At 47.7% G+C, this 20,346-nt stretch overlaps 6 protein-coding genes and 1 long non-coding RNA gene across 10 annotated transcripts; 5 read left to right on the top strand and 2 right to left on the bottom strand.

The window, feature by feature from the left end:
- Positions 1-219: 219 nt before the first annotated feature.
- LOC108023761 (3-hydroxyacyl-CoA dehydrogenase type-2) lies at positions 220-1,972 on the top strand. Its single transcript, XM_017093402.3, has 2 exons — positions 220-376; positions 1,069-1,972. Exons 1-2 carry the CDS (start codon positions 368-370, stop codon positions 1,825-1,827), a joined length of 768 nt encoding a protein of 255 aa, XP_016948891.1. The 5' UTR covers positions 220-367; the 3' UTR covers positions 1,828-1,972.
- Positions 1,898-4,540, bottom strand: LOC122818605 (uncharacterized). Its single transcript, XR_006368097.2, has 2 exons — positions 4,400-4,540; positions 1,898-2,089 (listed from the first exon to the last, which is right to left on the bottom strand). It is a non-coding gene; the product is annotated as an uncharacterized LOC122818605 (long non-coding RNA).
- LOC122817748 (zinc finger protein 596) lies at positions 2,184-4,406 on the top strand. Of its 2 annotated transcripts, XM_050890546.1 has the most exons (3): positions 2,514-2,602; positions 2,668-2,748; positions 2,800-4,406. In XM_050890546.1, exons 1-3 carry the CDS (start codon positions 2,594-2,596, stop codon positions 4,108-4,110), a joined length of 1,401 nt encoding a protein of 466 aa, XP_050746503.1. In that variant the 5' UTR covers positions 2,514-2,593; the 3' UTR covers positions 4,111-4,406. The 2 variants fall into 2 exon arrangements, with proteins under 2 accessions (XP_043948821.1, XP_050746503.1); XM_044092886.2 differs by having other exon boundaries at positions 2,184-2,748.
- LOC108023629 (rho GTPase-activating protein 15) lies at positions 4,118-8,060 on the top strand. 2 transcript variants are annotated; one of them, XM_050890547.1, is made up of 5 exons: positions 4,118-5,139; positions 5,303-6,686; positions 6,750-6,855; positions 7,332-7,514; positions 7,757-8,060. In XM_050890547.1, the coding sequence occupies exons 2-5, from the start codon at positions 5,492-5,494 to the stop codon at positions 7,842-7,844; spliced, it is 1,572 nt and encodes a 523-aa protein (XP_050746504.1). In that variant the 5' UTR covers positions 4,118-5,139; positions 5,303-5,491; the 3' UTR covers positions 7,845-8,060. The 2 variants fall into 2 exon arrangements, with proteins under 2 accessions (XP_050746504.1, XP_043948822.1); XM_044092887.2 differs by having other exon boundaries at positions 7,332-8,060.
- Positions 8,061-8,187: 127 nt separating this feature from the next.
- Positions 8,188-12,123, bottom strand: LOC108023725 (multivesicular body subunit 12A). 2 transcript variants are annotated; one of them, XM_017093361.3, is made up of 6 exons: positions 11,902-12,123; positions 10,068-10,290; positions 9,851-10,006; positions 9,429-9,786; positions 9,147-9,368; positions 8,188-9,077 (listed from the first exon to the last, which is right to left on the bottom strand). In XM_017093361.3, exons 2-6 carry the CDS (start codon positions 10,277-10,279, stop codon positions 8,958-8,960), a joined length of 1,068 nt encoding a protein of 355 aa, XP_016948850.1. In that variant the 5' UTR covers positions 10,280-10,290; positions 11,902-12,123; the 3' UTR covers positions 8,188-8,957. The 2 variants fall into 2 exon arrangements, with proteins under 2 accessions (XP_016948850.1, XP_016948851.1); XM_017093362.3 differs by having other exon boundaries at positions 11,906-12,123.
- A 794-nt stretch (positions 12,124-12,917) lies between these two features.
- On the top strand, positions 12,918-14,302 carry LOC108023251 (transcription initiation factor TFIID subunit 8). Its single transcript, XM_017092532.3, has 4 exons — positions 12,918-13,168; positions 13,224-13,658; positions 13,716-13,844; positions 13,905-14,302. The coding sequence occupies exons 1-4, from the start codon at positions 13,021-13,023 to the stop codon at positions 14,177-14,179; spliced, it is 987 nt and encodes a 328-aa protein (XP_016948021.1). The 5' UTR covers positions 12,918-13,020; the 3' UTR covers positions 14,180-14,302.
- A 550-nt stretch (positions 14,303-14,852) lies between these two features.
- Positions 14,853-16,877, top strand: LOC108023296 (uncharacterized). Its single transcript, XM_017092597.2, has 3 exons — positions 14,853-15,217; positions 15,279-15,753; positions 16,254-16,877. The coding sequence occupies exons 1-3, from the start codon at positions 14,853-14,855 to the stop codon at positions 16,665-16,667; spliced, it is 1,254 nt and encodes a 417-aa protein (XP_016948086.1). The 3' UTR covers positions 16,668-16,877.
- Positions 16,878-20,346: the final 3,469 nt, after the last annotated feature.

The following is a 20,346-nucleotide window of genomic DNA, read 5'->3' as shown; positions in this document are numbered from 1 at the left end:
ATTTTTTTTTTATAAACGACTAATTGTTCTACTACTACTAATGTTAATATAACATCATTTCCTTAACTTACAGTTTCTATTTAAGAAAAAACACGGATTTTCTGTCTTATGTACTTGTTAAAATGTAGTTTCAATTGCAAAACTAATAATTTGAGATTGGCTTGGAAATGTCAACTAATATTTCGCATGCAGAATACCCCATATATTTTATAGCAAGCCCGATGAACGCCTATCGAAGTTATCGAAATCGACATCGATGTTGCCACCTCCACTGACCATTGTTTAAATTGTTGAAGCTTTTCTGTTTAAAGTTTGCTGGTTACTTGGCGATCACCGCTTTTCGCACCCACAACACACACCCGGCAGAATGATCAAGGTAGGCACGGGGCCGTAAGTAAGGACCAATGGCGATTACCGGGGCCTTGGCGGACGACCGGCGGCCGGGGGCAAAGTCCAACTGGGATCTGAACTCGTGTCTGTGGGAGCCCATAAATAACCGCGTCTGCGGACGGCAATGCACCTTGTACCCGGTGCGAGCAATTAGCATGACCCATCCGAGTTATACAACAACAGAGCGCAATGGGGCTCATCTGGAGTCTGGCCTGATGCTCCCTCCATCCGCTGCTAGCTAGGGCGATAAACCGGCGTCAGAGATTAAGAGATCTCTAGTCGAGCGATCTTTGGGGCTAGTTAACTGTAAACAGTGGGGTGTACGTATATTAGTACTAGATTTTAGGGTATACTATATAGGAAACAATATTAGCTTACATACCATCAAATGTGGGTTTCTAGCATAGAAAACCATAAAATATTCGATTATCAGCCCCTCAAAACTATAGGTTTTTAATGCTCAGTATATTTTATTTCTAATACCATAAAAAATAGGTAAAAAACATTATGATCTTGTAAAAAAAGTTATTCGCTTGATTTTCTAGTAATCATTGTTGATAAACACCTTTGTTCTTCGAATTCAAAGCTAGTAATCTATTTTTTATGGTATTACTAAAGATAGACCCCAATCTTAATCCCCACAAAGACCGCCAGATAGTAACCCCCTCTCTCCCCCAGAACGCAGTGTCTTTGGTGACCGGCGGCGCCTCTGGACTGGGCCGCGCCACCGCCGAGCGCCTGGCCAAGCAGGGAGCCAGCGTGGTCCTGGCCGACCTGCCCTCCTCCAAGGGCAGCGAGGTGGCCAAGGAGCTGGGCGACAAGGTGGTCTTCGTGCCCGTGGACGTGACCTCCGAGAAGGACGTGAGCGCCGCCCTGCAGACGGCCAAGGACAAGTTCGGTCGCCTGGACCTGACCGTGAACTGTGCCGGCACGGCCACGGCGGTGAAGACGTACAACTTCAACAAGAACGTGGCCCACAGGCTGGAGGACTTCCAGCGGGTGATCAACATCAACACGGTGGGCACCTTCAATGTGATCCGCCTGTCGGCCGGCCTGATGGGCGCCAACGAGCCCAACCAGGACGGACAGCGCGGCGTGATCGTGAACACCGCCTCGGTGGCGGCCTTCGATGGCCAGATCGGCCAGGCGGCCTACTCCGCCTCCAAGGCGGCCGTGGTGGGCATGACCCTGCCCATTGCCCGCGACCTGAGCACCCAGGGCATCCGCATCTGCACGATTGCACCGGGCTTGTTTAACACCCCCATGCTGGCCGCCCTGCCCGAGAAGGTGCGCACCTTCCTGGCCAAGTCCATACCGTTCCCGCAGCGCCTGGGCGAGCCCAGCGAGTACGCCCACCTGGTGCAGGCCATCTTTGAGAATCCGCTGCTCAACGGCGAGGTGATCCGCATCGATGGCGCCCTGCGCATGATGCCCTAGATCAGGTTGTGGAGCATCCCCGGCTTCCGGCAGTGGCTCGATCAGTTTGCATTTATCTATTGTCTAGTGGTTAAGCTGAAAGTTTTATTATCTGTCCCGAAATTATGTAATAATTGCTATTAAACACACATCTTCGCTTTTCGAATTCCGGAGGCCTGTCTGCGGGGCGCTTTGCAACACTGTTTTTGCGCCGGTTGTTTAAGGGGTAGCGAGGGGTGTGTTGGTTAAGCATGCGACTGGAAGAGGCTTCTACGACCAATCTCTGCGGAAATATAAAAGGATTATGATGTTATCAGCACATTTATATTAAGAACATTATCCTTTTGACCGATTTGTCCTGTACGGAGTGGCGTAAAAGCAAATCACATATATTACAGGGTATCCCTAGCATTCTTTGCACTTCGCGCAGGTTGGCAGCTCCGGTTGCAATTGTAAACAAACAATTCCACTGAAAATCGATCTCCGGAAGGGAAGATAATGCCGCCGTACCAGCGCTGCGGCGACATCGTGTGGGTGACCAAGAGGCAGACGCGCTCCTTCGCCTTCCAGTGCATCTACTGCCAGGACAACAGGACGAGCACCTTCAAGGACTTCAAGTTGCACCTGGAGTCGCAGCACTCCGAGCTGTTCCAGGATGAAGGAAGGAAGGACGTAAAGCTCGTTTCCTTGGCACCCGAGAAACGGGCACTGCGCAGCGGAGCTGGCCGAGATCAGGAGGCAGTGCTCCCACCCAAGGAAGAGGATCCCTTGGCCACGCAGGACACAGATGGGTTGGGTAAGGAGGAATTCCTGCCTGAAGAGAGTCCCGAGGGAAATGAGACTGAGTTTCCGGTGGAACAGGAGGAGGACACCCTGCTGGACTGGCCGGAAAGCGATAGCCAGAGCATAGCATCCCTGCAGTCCAGCCAGGAGGAGCAAACCGTGAGCTAGCCAGGGATTCCTATGTGTCCTATGCTAATCTGCGTTTTTCAGTCCGTGGACACCTCGCACTTCTGGCTGCTGGAGCACCCCATCATGCTGGCCTTCATCGACCAGCTGGAGCAGCAGCCGCAGCTCTGGGACCTGGGCATGGTGACCTACCGGAACTACAGGCACCGCAGCCTGGCCTGCGAGAAGATCGCCGCTGGCCTCAGTGACCAGTTTGGACTGAAAATGTCCCGCCAGGAGATTGCCACCCACGTCAAGCAGCTGAAGGATGTCTATATCAAGGAAAAGCTGCGCCTGGAGCTCACTACAGATCCACCAGCCAGTCCCGAGTGGTATTACGAGCGGCTGCACTTCCTGGTGAGGAGCCTGCGGCGTCCGAAGCATCCCAACATGCTGGGCAACGGCGCTGAGCTGCTGGCTGTGCCCCACCTGAATCATGCCCAGAACTTGAAGCTCATCGAGCTGTACCGCCAGTGCAGCGAAAGCTGGGACATGCAGGACCTCGCCTGCCGGATGGGCAATGTGCGGGGGGAGGCCAAGGATCGCCTGCTGGAGCTGTGCCGCACTGAACTGCAGATCCCACTCGATCCCTCGCAGCTGCAGCGTTTCGTTCGCCGCCTGAGGAGCACTTACCACCAGGAGAAGGTGCGCCGACTGCGCAGCGAGCGGGAGGGCAAGGTGTTCCGCTCCCGTTCTCGCTACTACGAGAAGTTGCGCTTCCTGGAGGACCACATGGCGCCCTTTCAGTGCGACGTGTGCCAGGAGCTGGTGAACAGCGTGGACGGCTACAAGGTGCATCGGGCCAAGCACGACGGCAGCCTGCCCTTCGTGTGTCCCACCTGCGGCAAGGGCTTCACCAAGGTGGGCAATGTCACCATTCACTTGCGCCGCCACACGCAAGACTACCACTTGAGCTGCGAGGAGTGCGGCAAGCGGTTCGCCACCAGCACCGATCTCATCGTCCACCGGCGTTCGCACACCGGCGAGCGACCCTACTGCTGTCACATCTGCGGCGGGCGCTTCAGCACCGTCTCCTTCTTCAAGCGGCACAAGCGGCGGCACGAGCAGCGCCCGGTGGCCAAGTGCCACATCTGCGGCAAGGGCTTCTTCGAGCGAACCGTCCTAAGGGACCACATCAAGGGGCACCTGAACGTGCGCGACAAGGAGTGCGATGTGTGCCACAAGCGCTTCACCAGCGCCAAGTACCTCAATCGCCACAAGGAGATCCACGCCGAGCACAAGAAGTACGTGTGCAAGCTCTGCGGCAAGGGCTTCGCCCAGTATGCAGGCCTCAAGGGACACCTGAAGTCGCACGACCGAAAGAAAATCAAAGCCGGCGAGGAGGTGCCCAAGTGATTCTCCTTAGAACTAAGCAGAGATAAGGGCTGCCACTGATGAGTAGTGATGGGAAGTAGGTACTTGTACTGCGCATCTAAGGAACCCTTTAGGGGAACCCTCACACTTATATGTACGGTTCTTGTAATAGTTATTGTCAGTATTGTGCCAGACTTGTCCGATCTTAGATACTTTCTTAACCATATATTTGTCTAAGAATAAGATGAGGCACCTCTCAGTCTTATATAAGCCTAACTTATTCTTCAAAAGATATTTAAATGATATATTTATAACCCTTTGAGGCACTTACTACATTTTGAAGAGCTCCAACTGACATTGTGATTTTTCCCATACCGGATATTGAAAATTCGGCACTTCCTACGTAGTATATCTATAAAAACCAGTCCAGTGCCCTTCCCATCACTGCCGATAAGCTGTTCCGTATCTGCCAGGGCTGGTCAAGGCCCTGACTTGCTCCAGTTACCCACAAATTGCCAAAGTCCAGGCCGCCGCCGAGCAGCCCGCAGAAGCCATTGTCAGCCACTTGCCAGAGTAAACACATCGATATGCGCGTGGGATATGGAGTGTGATGTGCATAGGGCGGGTAGGAGCTGCCCGCCAGTGCATTTCACACATTATCGTCAGTTCTGCAACAGCTAGTTTTATTTATATTTGTACCGAGTGCTCCGGCATTTGTTTGGCTCCCCCGCGCTTATCTTATCGGGAGTGTCGGAGTGGCTGGGACTGTGGAACAATTGGAAGTGCGATAAGCGGCCACAGAATGCCAGGCGCTCGCCCCGGCCAGTCAGTTGAAATCGGAGCTGCCTGCGAATTATCCACTATCCATGACCGACCGGCCATCGGGCCACTGATACTGCGTCATCCGAATCGCCAGGGCAGGCAAGATTGGCCCAGGAAGAGTCATCGGCGGCGAAGGAAGCCCCAGAAGTGAGTTGTGGTCAACGGGTGTTGCTGCAGCAGCTGCTGCTGCCACTTCTTGGGACAACACAGTGGGAGTCAGCGGAAATTGGCTCTTGACAAGCGGAAGAGGTGGGTGCTGACCACAGTGGGCCCTTAGATTATGACCACCCCATAAAAGCACTTTTCGAAATTTGTAATACACTTATATACCAGTGCCCACTGTCTTCGCTATCTTCGCTTAAACCCAATAGTCACAAACTAATTATACCCACGATTGTTTCTTTCCGCACAGTTCTGCCACTGACGTCACTTGCCCCCGGAGGAGGAGGAGGAGGAGGAGGCGAAGCGGGCCACTCCCCACCGGTCAGCTGCCTCACCCCTTGGGCGCTGCTGCGATAAAGCCCAAGAGCAGCCAATCGAGAAGAAGCCCAAGTGGCGAGGGCGGCGGGAGTGCGGGCAACCGATAAGCCTGGCCAGCATCATGCAGACGACGACCAGTCAGCGGCCAGTAACGCCTGGCACTCCAGACTCGGCACACATCGTAATCGGCGCCGCGGGATTCGTGGCCCACGAGAGACGCCAGCCCGGAAAGACTCTGATGAATTGCTTTCGCGACCGCTCCACGACCTCGTCGTCATCGTCATCGTCGCAGGGCCCGCACGCCTATATGCGCGGCCACAGCGTCACCTCGGGCACTCTGTTCCGCCTGGAGGGCAATGGCGGCTCGAACTGCACCCTGGACAAGGCGGGCAAGCAGGACACGGGGCGCCCCGAGGCGGTCGTCCTCCTCAGGGAGCTGAAGACCAAGCCCAACAAGCTGGCGCTGCTGAAGAGCAGCAGCACCAGGGATCTGACCCGCCTCTTCCTGGACGATTCCACCAACACAGCCGTGCTGGTCTCGAACACCAGCCTAGACGTCTGCTCCTCGAACTCCAGCTCGGCTGGCAGTCCGGCGGTGGGCAGGTCCAAGGGCAGGGACCGCCACAGCGCCATGGAGTGCTGCAGCGCCTGCTCCAAGCGCTGGCACGACCTCAAGCAGCGCATGCACACGCTGGAGCAGGATCTGCTGGTGCAGACCACCTACGGCCAGGAGTTGGAGCAGAAGGTGGGCGAAATGAGTCGCCAGTTGGGCGAACTGCTGCAGGAACGGGACAGGGAGAAGGAGAAACAGCGCTCGGCGGGATCGGGCGGCGGTGGCGCGTTCGGCAAGCGGTATCCGGCCCACACCACCGGCAGTCCCAATGTGCGACCCTCCCGCCTGGTGGCCTGGATGAATCTGTCCAACTGGTTCAAGAGCCGGCCCAGCGTGGAGACCCTGCGGGAGCAGCGCATCTTCTTCGACGAGCCCTGCTTCGACACGGAGCTGGAGATGGTGCTGAAGCACGACCAGTACCGCAACGTGCCCCGCATCGTGGTCGACTGCTGCGACCTCATCGAACAGAAGTATCGCAGGTCCACGCAGCCCATCGAGGGCATCTACCGGCAGTGCGGCGACTACAACAAGATCCAGACGCTGCGCTTCAGCATCGACGCGAACGACTACGACGCACTGCGCCAGCCGGACGTGGACATACACACGCTGACCGGGGTGCTGAAGCTGTTCCTGCGCGAGATCAAGAGCCCGCTGGTCAGTGTCAACGAGGCCAAGACCTTCATTGGCCCGCCCAACCAGTGGTGTAAGTTAGGAACTCCCCCTCGTGGTGCTCTCAGTTGTAATCCCTGCCTCACCCTCCCCACAGTGCTCACCGATCTTTCCGCCAAGCTGGACACTCTGAAAAGACTGATACGCTCGCTGCCGGAGATCAACCGCGACACCATGGACTACATCTTCGGGCACTTCAACAGGTGGGTGGTTATAGCTGTGGGAAAACCTCATCAGTTTCAAGCAATTTTAATAGGGAGTTTTCCTATCAAGCCTGGGTCATAAGACTTTGTTTGTACTTTTCCAGAATACTCTTTATGACTCAGGCTTTTTGGTGAAATATATTCGAAGTGTATTTTGCGTATAAATTATGTTTGCTTGATTATTCATTATTTAGTAATACGTTCAGCGGAAGTGCTTAATATTTATTGTGTGGAGTTATTGTTTTTAATTCTTCGAGAAATAATTTAAATCCCCTTGAAATTGTTTTCGTAGTATGACACTTGGGGGATTTTAAGCGAAAATAATATAAAACAAGCTAGTTCCTATTATAAACTATATCATACTCCCATAATACACAAAATAATATAGTAATATAATATAATATAAGATTATAATATAACAGATTAATATAACAAGCTATAACAATGTATAATCTATTTCCATCACCCCTTCGCAGACTAACCAAGGTGCCGCTGCAGCAGATCAGCGCCGAAACGCTGTCCATATCGGTGACGCCCTCCATCTTCCACACAGTGCCGCAGGGCGTCCACATGCAGGACATCCAGCAACTGCTCCGCGAGGGCGAGACCCTGGCCGACTGCGTCAAGCTGATGATCGAGTACCAGGGTCGCATATTCGAGTAAGTGAGTCCCGTTGCGGAGGAGCAGCCCCCGGTCTCCCTGGTGAAGGTGCATTGGTGTCCGGCCGCCCGCTACTGTTCCCCCCACCCGAGTCCCAGCCGCTTGCGCCTCATCCAAACCCGTGCTCATCCCTGTGCCGTTGTCTCGAAAGCTTTGCTAACCACACGAACTCCTGAACCCGTACCCGCACCCACTGTACCTGCAACACCAATCCCCCACCCCCACGTCCCGTCGTCTACAGATGCACCGCCGACCGCCGCCGCCTGAGCATGCGCAACCTGAAGAAGACCCTGTCGCAGCCGGACCTGCTCTTCCACAACCTGTTCTGATCCGATCTGACCCGATGGCATGGATCAAGGGATCCTCGGATCCCAGAGAGAGCTCTGTACATATTGAATGACCCTAGGCGCTTAAGTTTACTAACCCACATGCAGGCGAACTAGAACCTATGTCCTAGTATTTTGTGTGGATTTTTTACACTTTACTTTATAAACTAACTTTTGTACTTATGTTTAATAAACTGAGAGGTTATCACCTTGACATAAGGTTGGTTTTGTGACTGTTTGTGGTCGTAAACAAATATTTTTAAGCCCGGAACCCTGTATTTGCTCGTATTATATCCCAGATTCGGGACAGACCTCCTTCCTGCCCTGACTCAAAGAAAGACAATACTCGATTTTCACGGGCGTATATATATTTTCTTGTACTTGAACTGCTATATAACATGGTGGAGAGTTTTTGTTCATTTTTTATGGGGAGTGGGGAATGTGGGGGACGGGGCGGAGGAAGAATCTATGATTTTGCAAGACAGTCTAATCGTCACTAGAGCTAGTATGTAATAGATACTTGTGTATTTTTAAAAACCAATTGGTTTTAAGTGCTAGGTGGCCTATGAACGTATGTATATATCAGATATATGCTCGTCTATATTGGGATCGGTATTAGCAGTCCGATCCCCAGACCGATTCAACATTAACATTACATTTTCAGACATATGTGCTAGGTGTAAGTATATCTTATGCGTGGGCCTTTTGAAAGACATATGTGTAAAGCCATCTGATTTAGCGCGGTTAAAATAATGACAGAACACTTCGCTTGCTCTTCGGATCACAATTGGGGTTAATCGATGCATGTATATGAATGACTTCTATGATGTAAATAGGTAGGATTCTGCTTCCAATGGGGGGTACTAAAAAACTGAGTTCCATATCGAAGGCACAGGAATATTACACACACATTAACTCTAAGGGGCCGGGGTCCTTAGAACTGAATCCAACTGAATAACTACTGGGTGTACCATGGCGGACGCCACTCGCGCATCAGATCTGATCAAGCTTACGCTAAACTAAATATAAAATCCACTCATTTCCGGTTCTGTTGCTTTGTTGTTTACATTGCTAAGCGCTCCATTTTGCGACGTTTTCTATTGAAGGTTTGCAATCCTACTTGAAGAACGGGTTCTTCGATGCCGATGACTTCATAGTGCATAGGATCTGGCGTTCCAGTTGAAAGTCATAGTCGAGGGACTTGAGCAGCGTGGAGATTTCTGGCAGTGTGGGTATCTTTAAACGCAATATACACAAATATCGAGTTAGAGCGAGAGGGAAACGGCTGTTGGAGGCATCACTCACATCAGCAGCAGCTTGGTTGCGCTGCAGCCTAATGTCCATGACGAAGGGCACGCCCTCCAGCTCGGTGTAGGTGCCCAGGGTGCCGGTGCCGCCGTAGGTGCCGCGTCCTCCGCCGGAGCCCACTCCCGCCGGACGCGGCGGCGCCGGTCGCTGTGGCGAGCTTATTTGATAGTTGGCCTGGATCTCCTCATAGTCATGGTGTTCAGTCGGTGGCTGTGGCAGCTATTGGGGCGAAAATGGCAGGCATTAGCTGGATTGAGGCATACTTAAGCCAACACTTACTGGTCCACGAGAGTTGCGCTGGCCCTGGAGGTTCAGGCGGTTGAGGGCCTGCTCTACCTCACAGGTGGCTGGAGCCGGCAGTCCGATGCCACCTGGCACTGGGGGCGACAGGCGCACTGGAATCGCGCTCGTCTTGTAGCAGATGAGCACGCCGTTGATGTCGCCGGCCAGCTTAAAGCCATCGGGCGCTGTCTTCAGCTTGGAGCAGAGTATTATGTCGGTGACCGCCTGGGTCACGGTGCCGCGCTTGGAGAGCTTGTAGATCACCTGCCGCTTGCGCCAGGCCTTCTGGTCGCTGTCGGCGGTGCGTGAGACCTGAGAGAATTCCTTGGGCGGCGGCGTCTTGTCCGCAATGACTCTGTAAATCGAAGGGTTATCAATACACCATCCAGGGTTTAAGAAAATCAGGGAGTTGGGCTCACTGTAGGGTCTCCACCACGTATTCCGGCAGACCCTCGGACTTGGACAGGCAGAGATAGCGCGTGTTCTGGCGCCCAAACAGGCTGTAGTCGCGCCACAGGTCCGCATCCGAGTCCTGGTCGTAGGTGCGATGTATGGCACTGAAGTTCTTCGGGCAGCTAGTGCAAAAAGTACCTGGTGTTAGAGATAAATCCTTGTGCGAGGGTTTCACAGACTCACCGCTCGAAGTCCTCGACGATGTGCAGCGAGGTTATGGGGCGGTTGTCCGGCAGGAAGCTCATGATGGAGTTGAACACATTGGTGGTGCTGGCCGAGCCAGCGCCATTGGCTGCCTCCAGCGGGGAGCCCAGCAGAGCCCCCGATGACAAGGGAGCTCCGCCAGCGCCCAGGCCCGAGATGCCGCTTTGGATGTGCTTGCCCACCTTGTTCATCGCTCAGTGATCTGCAGGAGGTTCGAAGAGGAAATTACTAGTTGGCTATATAATCTGAGTTATGACTCGTTAAGCTAGTGATAGGCAGGGTTCTATACGTCAGAAGACTGCTCTTTGTTGTGTACTTAATCATTAGGAACCTATACAAAGGTGGCTATGAAGTCGAAAAGGTTCGTAAGTGAGATTTACTATTGTTGGCATTTAGTATATCTACCAGCATGTCTAGAACTTTCTCTTAGATGTGCTGTTTAACTTAACAAGTGGGTACATAAGGAATTAACCATAATATAACTTCTTATAATATTTAAATTTCTGACCTATTTAACTTGAAGGCGAGCAACAAAATAAGTTCGTAGTATTTCAGCTTGTATAGACAAGGTTCTTTCTAACTAATCTACTAAAGACCGGAATAAACCTATTAATAAATACTATACTATACCTAAATCTAAAAAATGTTTATACATTTTAATAATAAGGTACACAACAAATATGAAAATATTTAAATATATAGCCCAGGTACCAGTACCCCTTAAAATCTGCGATCGTGGTGGTGCTTTTCCCGCCCCACGCAAGTGATTCACGATCTTGCTGCTGGGTTTTTTGCCTGGCATTCTTTTGTAGGTCGCCCCACCAGGGCCAGGTCCGAGTTTCTCTTTGGCCACATCCACTCACGTACTGAAAACCAGAGAGCTGCGGGGTCAGCGAGAAATAAAGTAAACAAATCCGCGCGATGGAGTGCGCACTTTGCAATGGGGGGAGATGGGGAGATGGCTCTCTTTTATATTTTACGTTTTCCGGGTTGTCAATGTGTTCTTTAATTAATTACTGATTAGATACACCGAGCAGCGTGCTGGCCGGTGGCTGTGAGTCACCCAGAGACTGCGAAAGCCAAATGCAAAGTGCGGCAAAGGCCCGTTTACAAGAAATGAAAACAAAAACCAGACAAAGAAGCATAAACAAAACCAATAAGGTGACAATAATATGGGGGGCACTGCAAGAAAAGGGATGTTTTTGAGGTATGGGTTTCCCCGCAAGTGGTTTTTAAGTGCTTAACCAATTTAAACTAATTACTAATCCCATAAGGAGTTTAAAATATGACTAACTAAAGTGGGTTTTTGTTTTCTAATACTCAAACTTGGTGACATATCAATAGTTAGGACATCATATTACGCAATTCAGCTCTCTATAGTGGCAGACACTAATAGATATATTCTTTCCTCTGAGATATCATAAAAATAAAATACTTATGGCTATAGAACTTAGGACCCCTAAGTGCATAGTTGTTCCTACCAAACCCGACCACCATCCCATCGATCATTACTTAAGATCTGGTTTTTTTCCTGCCCATACTTTCTAAGGTTTCGAAACGGAATCTCTTTGGCGCGCAGACAAAGAAGGGGGGATTACTGGCGGCATGTGTATATATGTCCGGCGGAGTGGGGAAACTCCGGCTGATAACCGAAGTGGAGCACACTTGGCTTAAAAATAGAAACCATAGAGAGGCGGCCCGAAGACCTCCAATTATAAGTGCAAATTGCCAGGGAGTATAGAGTGTCCACGCCCCCACCCCGTCCATCCTCCCGAGAAAACCATTAGTCAACACAGCATCCACTCATACGTACGCACGCAATTAGTGATTCCCGATGGAGCGATTCGGGGTTCGGGCTGGGACTACGTTGCCGGGACCTGTGACTCCAGGGGGCCCGAGTTCGCTCTGTGACTATGCGATCGCACTAGGCAGGCCGGCGATTCACCAACTGCATCAATGGAACAATACGGCTGCTCGATCCCCGGATTTTCGACTCTATTGTTTGGCAAACAAAAAAACACTCTGATTTATTTGGGATGGTGCCACCTCGATAACCTGCTTTTCTAAACATCGACTGCTGGCTATCGATTACATAATAAAGAATATACAAAATCCAGGCGCAGAATTCGGGGAATTTTTTAAGTACGCCTCATTCTTATAAACAAAACCAGAACCGCAGAGTGTTACTTTAAGTAAAACATATAATTCATCGTATAATGAAATATTTCCAGAAATCTATAGCTTGCCCGCATTTTCCATATTTGAAGAAAATTTGTTTCTTTTTTAATATAAAATTTAGAATAGCTCACTCTTCCGATAAAGTTTGAAATTTCAAGTTTCCATACCCATATTTTTAACATATTAGGTTCAGAAAAAATGTATATTTTAAATATTTGCTTTTAACTTTTGTAATGCCAAAAAATGGGAAATAATTTATTTAAAATGTTTAAAAAACTTTTACAATTAAGAATAGCTCACTCTTCCGCTAAAGCTTAAGAGTTTAGGCTTCAATAACCATATTTTTAACATATTAAGGCTGAGAAAAAATTCAAATTTTTAATATTTCTTTTTAAATTTTGCTATGCCAAATGGATTTAAAATGTTTAAAAAACTTATTGAAGTCCCTAAAACATTTCTTTAAACAATCAATTTATAATTTTCCTCCCATATACTTAGTTTTAAATACATCAAAGAACAAACAATTGTTTTGAAATTTGGAAACTTGAATAGCTTGATTTAAAGAGAAATCAAAGTCTCCAGTACCACAGCTTTTTAAGTATCGATAACAGTATGCAGCATGCATTCATCGTTTGATCTGGCAGCACTAGCGACAAAAACAATAACAGTTTCACCATCTGGCAACCCCGAGGTCGAAAACAATTTCTTTCCCTTTTTTTGACTTAAATAAATAAAATAAGACTGATCCGATCCGATGGAGAAGGTGGAAGCTGTGGCTATGCCCACCGTGGATGCGTACCGCCGGCTGCTGAACAAGGCGGTGTCCCAGCTGCTCTTGGACAAGGGCGCCGGCCAGGCGAGCAACCAGTGCCTGGAGACGCTCACCCAGATGCTGCAGGCGCGTAAGTAGGAAGCGGGACTGGTATTAAGCCCAGGATAACCATATACCTCTTCCAGTGATTAACGAGATTGGCAACTCGGCGCACAACTACTGCGAGCTGAGCGGACGCACCATGCCCACCGTGGGCGACGTCAGCCTGGCGCTCATCAACATGGGCATCGCTATCTCCAGCCTGGACCCGTACATGCGCAAGGAGACGCATGTGGGCATCCCGCTGCCGCCACAGCAGACCCAGCAGCGCCAGCTGAGCCTGCTCCAGGCGGGCAGCAAGTCCTCGCATCCGCACTACGTGCCCAGCTACTTTCCGGCCATGCCCGATCCCCACGCCTACATCCGCACGCCCACGCACAAGCAGCCGGTCACGGAGTACGAGGCCATACGCGAGAAGGCCGCCTGCCAGAAGCGCGACATCGAGAAGGCGCTCACCAAGTTCCTCTGCAAGACCACGGAGACGAACAACCTCTTTCCCACCGAGGACAACATGTTTCCCCGTAAGAGGCCTTGAAAATCTCCTAGTTTCTCGTTAATTAAGCCTTCATTTCTGCCAGTAATTGCCTGCAAGCCAGCCTTTCCTCCCTATGCAGCCGCCCTGAATCCCACAGATCAGGTGTTCGACTTCGAGGAGCTGGAGTATCACTATCTGGTGGCGAATCGCACAGAAGATGTCCCCAGCAAGGGTGAGTTCTGTCTTCTGGCTAACTAAATACCCAGATACTAAGTAGTTCCTTCCGTTGCAGAGGACGGCGAAGAGGGCGACAGCGAGAACGAGGAGATGGACGGCGACAAGTCCAAGGAGGACAAGCCCGAGCTAGAGATCAAGCCAAATTCCACCACCAACAAGGCCATCTTGGAGAACCCCAACATAGACAATCCCTATTTGCGCGCCGCCACGCTGCCCAAGCGGTCCAAAACTGGACCGTCTCCAGGAATTATGCCCAGCAGGGGTCTGTCGGGCGCAGCGCCGGCGATACCCACTCCCTCCACCCTAGAGATAACCAAAAATATCGTCTAAGTGAAGCATGCGGTTCTAGATATTGTTAGAACACTTTTAAATTGTTTTAAATAAATATTATTAACTGCGCTTATACATATATCTAGTATTAATAAAATATTTTTATAGTCAATTTTAAAGCAAGAGTTTATTCTTTGTTATATGAATATGAAGTCTGTATTCAAATGTTTGAATGTCAACATAATTTTAGGAATCATACACCAAGACTATATATTTCTATCTATAAAGTCGGTTTTAAAAGTTTCAGAGGATCGGCAATCCTAAAAGTAGTTATTTTCAGAATTATAGTACTGACTTTTGGGGAAAGCTCAATAAGATATAACAAAATATTAAAGAGATCCATCTAATTAAAAAAGTAACTTAGGTTAATATTACTTATATTTATTATAAATAGTAAATATATTTTATAAATATCTAGCTCAACTGTAATCCTAGGGATCAACGACCATCGCTTTTTGGACATCTGCAAATCGGTTATGTTCTTCAATCTGCAAGCCGCTAATCCGACGGTATGTAAATGCATTTCCATTAAGGCAATTGAGGAAGGTCCATTCGTGCCCTGTCCATTAAGATCAATTAGAAAACAAATAAGGCATCGGCAGCCGCTCTCCGAGATTTCGCATAAAAAGCCGGCATCGAATGATGCCGCAATCGCACATCGAACCGATCCACGATGTCGGACGCACCGGAGGAGCTGCCACTCTACCTGACGCCCCAGTTCTTCAGGCGCACCCTGGAGCACGGACTGCAGCGGCAGGACCTGCAGGTCATGGGCGTGCAGCTGACCAACCTGACCCGCGGCGGGGAGAACTACTGCAGCAACATCTACCGGGCGCAGATCAGGTATCGCAATGCTGAGAACTCCGTCCTGGAGACGTCGCTGATCGTCAAGTCCATGCCGGACGAGAAGCAGGCCATCCTGGCCCGGCTGCACATCTACAACAAGGAGACCATCTTCTACTTGAACATCAAGCCGAAGCTGGAGGCGCTCATGTGGCGGGCGGAGGAGGCCACCCATCCCTGGTCACTGGGAGCCAAGTGGGTCTCCTCCTTGGATTCCTTCTTAAGGCAGAGAATAACATTCTCCCGTTCTTCGCAGGCACTACTACTCCACCACCCAGCCGGAGCAGACGATCATCTTCGAGGACCTGTGCTCCGAGGGCTACCAGCTGAAGTGCCGTCAGCTGGGCCTGGACTTCGAGCACTCCTCGCTGGTGATGCGGAAGCTGGCCGAGTACCATGCCCTCACCATGGTGATGGCCGAGCGGGAGCCGGAGACGATCGTGGAGCGCTATCCCTTCGGCCTGCTGCACATGGACGCCATCAAGTCGGAGCCCTTTAAGCTGCTCTTCGGCACCCAGCTGCTCAAGCTGGCCGCCCTGGTGGGCGACTGCGAGGGATTCGGCGGGATCACCACCAAGCTCTACCGCTACCACGAGCACTTCACCGATAGGGTCCTCAAGGCAGTGTATCCCCTGCGCGGAGGCCACAATGTGCTCAATCACGGCGACCTTTGGGTGAACAACATATTCTTCAAGTACGATACGGAGTACAAGGTGCAGCAGGTGAAAATCGTAAGTGATCTTATATTGAGGGCCACATTAGTACCGCTTAGTCAGTAAAAAGGGGTATATTAGTTTCGTCGTGAACTATGACAGATATAAAAGCGTTTCCGAACCCTTAAAAAGTTAAAGTTTGATCAGGATTAATAGCCGAGTTGATCTAAACTTGTCCGTTTGTCCTTCTGTCCGTCCGTCCGTATGAACGCTGAGATCTCGGATACAAAAGCTAGATTGTTGAGATTAGGGATGCAGATTCTAGAGATTCTGGCGCAGTGTGAACTTATTTTAGCAAGGTATTATCAATGTACATCTGCCTTCAAAAAATTCTTCATTAAAAAGTTATAAGCAAGTAAAGGAGTCGACGCTAGGTGGCGCTGGTGTGCAACATTGGAAACAGTCACTTTGCCGCACTCCCTCAAGCTGAGTAATGGGTATCTGATAGTCGGGGCTCTCGGCTACAGCATTCTCCCTTGTTTTATATGTACCTAACTATACCTACCTACCAAACCCAGATCGACTTCCAGCTGTGCTTCTACGGCAGCCTGGGCTTCGACATAAACTACTTCCTGAACACCAGCCTCGAACTGGAGGTGCTGCGTGACCGGCGGCAGGAGCTCATCGACATATACCACAAGGCCCTCGTGGACACCCTGAAGCACCTGCCCTGGTCCAAGCTGCTGCCCAGCCATGAGGACATCATGGACGAGATCAGGAAGCGCGAGGCCTACGGTTTCTTCGTGGCCTTCGGCTTCTTTCCGCTGATGAGCATGATCGGCGTGGACTCGGAGGACAACTCGCTGAAGAACTTCCACGACGAGACCTTCGCCAGGCAGAAGGTCCAGCTCATGTTCGAGGGGAACACTCGCACCCTGGAGAGCTTGAAGTGCACCCTGAAGCGGCTGGACGACCTGAAACTGTTTGACTAGAGGGTGCATAGATCGTAATCTTTTTTTTCTATATTTCCAAAGAAGCGCCTGACTTTATCGGCCCAAGGTGTTAAAATAAACATCTATAAGCATTTTTTTCAACAAAATATTGTACTATTTTTTGGTGCACCAAAGCCATTCGGTTATGAAATGTAAAAGTAATTTCGAGCCATATTAACATGTAAAATCCAATTAAATGTTCTCACTTCCCAAAAAAAGGTGCGAGAATACTATTGTCCAAGCGTATTAGCGTCAATTACGCTCAGAGTGCGTTTCATATTTTTCGATAAACCGAATTAAATGCTAATCATTCATTCCACTTGACCTCCCAGCATATGCGCAGGTGTAGTGCTCTCCCCCTCCTCCAGGATTCCTCAAAAGTGCACCCACTTGTGGCCCTGTAAGAGGGGCGAGTTGTTAGGTGGAGCGACTGGACGCAGTCATTGGTAATAATTTATTGTGAAATAATTGTAATGAACTTTTATTGAATCACATTGCAGCGCGGATTTATGATTCCATTATGGCAGCATAGCGCGAGGTATTACATGTCGCAAAGTACTCTAGTACTCTGTAGTACTACAAATTTGAATATTTCTGGGGTGTATTGAACTTGGAGCAGTTGTTTTTGTTTTCAATCTTTCTAATTTGCTTAACATTTAAGTACCAATTTAAATTGACTTTAATCGGTTTTCCTTAAAACCCCAAAACCTTGCTATGACCCAAAAATGTAGGCAATACTTTTTGCAACCAGGTATACCATTGTCGACTTCATACCCCCATTGCAGGACTTACTTGCCACGCGGTGTGTGGTTCGCGTAATTAGAATCGCATTCAGTCTAACGCATGCTGATGTCAACTTTAAGAACGCAACGATGCGAAATTATAAGCGTTGTCACACGGATGCAGCGAAAATGATTTCCAATGGCAAAGAACACAGTACTATCTAAATACACTTTTTTAGCGCTTTTTTTGCCAATTCTAGCTCGTAGGTTCCCCAAATCAAGGCGTACAGCGAAAAGAGCGACTGTTTTGGGCAGCTGGCTTCCAATGCTAACGATCCAAATCACTTTTAGAAAAATTAATTTTTTGATAAAATTTTTCATTTTTTACAAGGGGTAGGATCGGATTTTTTTGGAATTCAGTTTTTGGTTAAAAATACTCCTTTTCTTGTAGTTTTTTGCTCGTAGTTTTCCTAAATAAAGGAGTACAGCGAAAAGAGCGACTGTTTTGGGCAGCTGGCTTCCAATGCTAACGATCCCAATCACTTTTAGAAAAATTAATTTTTTGAAAAAATTTTTCATTTTTTACAAGGGGTAGGATCGGATTTTTTTGGAATTCAGTTTTTGGTTAAAAATACTCCTTTTTTGGTAGTTTTTTGCTCGTAGTTTTCCTAAATCAAGGCGTACAGCGGAAAGAGCGACCGTTTTGGGCAGCTGGCTTCCAATGCTAACGATCCCAATCACTTTTAGAAAAATTAATTTTTTGAAAAAATTTTTCATTTTTTACAAGGGGTAGGATCGGATTTTTTTGGAATTTAGTTTTTGGTTAAAAATACTCCTTTTTTGGTAGTTTTTTGCTCGTAGTTTTCCTAAATCAAGGCGTACAGCGAAAAGAGCGACTGTTTTGAGCAGCTGGCTTCCAATACTAACAATCTCAATAACTTTTAGGAAAATTAATTTTTTGAAAAAATTTTTCATTTTTTACAAGGGGTAGGGTCGGATTTTTTTGGAATTCAGTTTTTGGTTAAAAATACTCCTTTTTTGGTAGTTTTTTGCTCGTAGTTTTCCTAAATCAAGGCGTACAGCGAAAAGAGCGACTGTTTTGGGCAGCTGGCTTCCAATGCTAACGATCCCAATCACTTTTAGAAAAATTAATTTTTTGAAAAAATTTTTCATTTTTTACAAGGGGTAGGATCGGATTTTTTTGGAATTCAGTTTTTGGTTAAAAATACTCCTTTTCTTGTAGTTTTTTGCTCGTAGTTTTCCTAAATAAAGGAGTACAGCGAAAAGAGCGACCGTTTTGGGCAGCTGGCTTCCAATACTAACAATCTCAATAACTTTTAGGAAAATTAATTTTTTGAAAAAATGTTTCATTTTTTACAAGGGGTAGGATCGGATTTTTTTGGAATTCAGTTTTTGGTTAAAAATACTCCTTTTTTGGTAGTTTTTTGCTCGTAGTTTTCCTAAATCAAGGCGTACAGCGAAAAGAGCGACTGTTTTGGGCAGCTGGCTTCCAATGCTAACGATCCCAATTAATTCTAGAAAAATTTATTTTTTGAAAAAATTTTTCATTTTTTACAAGGGGTAGGGTCGGATTTTTTTGGAATTCAGTTTTTGGTTAAAAATACTCCTTTTTTGGTAGTTTTTTGCTCGTAGTTTTCCTAAATCAAGGCGTACAGCGAAAAGAGCGACCGTTTTGGGCAGCTGGCTTCCAATGCTAACGATCCCAATCACTTTTAGAAAAATTAATTTTTTGAAAAAATTTTTCATTTTTTACAAGGGGTAGGATCGGATTTTTTTGGAATTCAGTTTTTGGTTAAAAATACTCCTTTTCTTGTAGTTTTTTGCTCGTAGTTTTCCTAAATAAAGGAGTACAGCGAAAAGAGCGACCGTTTTGGGCAGCTGGCTTCCAATACTAACAATCTCAATAACTTTTAGGAAAATTAATTTTTTGAAAAAATTTTTCATTTTTTACAAGGGGTAGGATCGGATTTTTTTGGAATTCAGTTTTTGGTTAAAAATACTCCTTTTTTGGTAGTTTTTTGCTCGTAGTTTTCCTTAATCAAGGCGTACAGTGAAAAGAGCGACCGTTTTGGGCAGCTGGCTTCCAATACTAACAATCTCAATAACTTTTAGGAAAATTAATTTTTTGAAAAAATTTTTCATTTTTTACAAGGGGTAGGATCGGATTTTTTTGGAATTCAGTTTTTGATTAAAAATACTACTTTTTTGGTAGTTTTTTGCTCGTAGTTTTCCTAAATCAAGGCGTACAGCGAAAAGAGCGACCGTTTTGGGCAGCTGGCTTCCAATGCTAACGATCCCAATCACTTTTAGAAAAATTAATTTTTTGAAAAAATTTTTCATTTTTTACAAGGGGTAGGATCGGATTTTTTTGGAATTCAGTTTTTGGTTAAAAATACTCCTTTTCTTGTAGTTTTTTGCTCGTAGTTTTCCTAAATAAAGGAGTACAGCGAAAAGAGCGACCGTTTTGGGCAGCTGGCTTCCAATACTAACAATCTCAATAACTTTTAGGAAAATTAATTTTTTGAAAAAATTTTTCATTTTTTACAAGGGGTAGGATCGGATTTTTTTGGAATTCAGTTTTTGGTTAAAAATACTCCTTTTTTGGTAGTTTTTTGCTCGTAGTTTTCCTTAATCAAGGCGTACAGTGAAAAGAGCGACCGTTTTGGGCAGCTGGCTTCCAATACTAACAATCTCAATAACTTTTAGGAAAATTAATTTTTTGAAAAAATTTTTCATTTTTTACAAGGGGTAGGATCGGATTTTTTTGGAATTCAGTTTCTGGTTAAAAATACTCCTTTTTTGGTAGTTTTTTGCTCGTAGTTTCCCTAAATCGAAGCGTACAGCGAAGAGGGCAACTGTTCAATTTTAGTTCCTCTAGAGGATCATTCCTTCCCATAGGTATCTACCAATTTAATGTGGTACCCTTTCCGTGTGGA

The sequence above is a fragment of the Drosophila biarmipes genome, chromosome X, assembly GCF_025231255.1.
Source record: "Drosophila biarmipes strain raj3 chromosome X, RU_DBia_V1.1, whole genome shotgun sequence".
Lineage (NCBI taxonomy): Eukaryota > Metazoa > Arthropoda > Insecta > Diptera > Drosophilidae > Drosophila > Drosophila biarmipes.
Note: the sequence above shows the minus strand (reverse complement) of the source record. Positions and strands in the feature narration are given on the sequence as shown.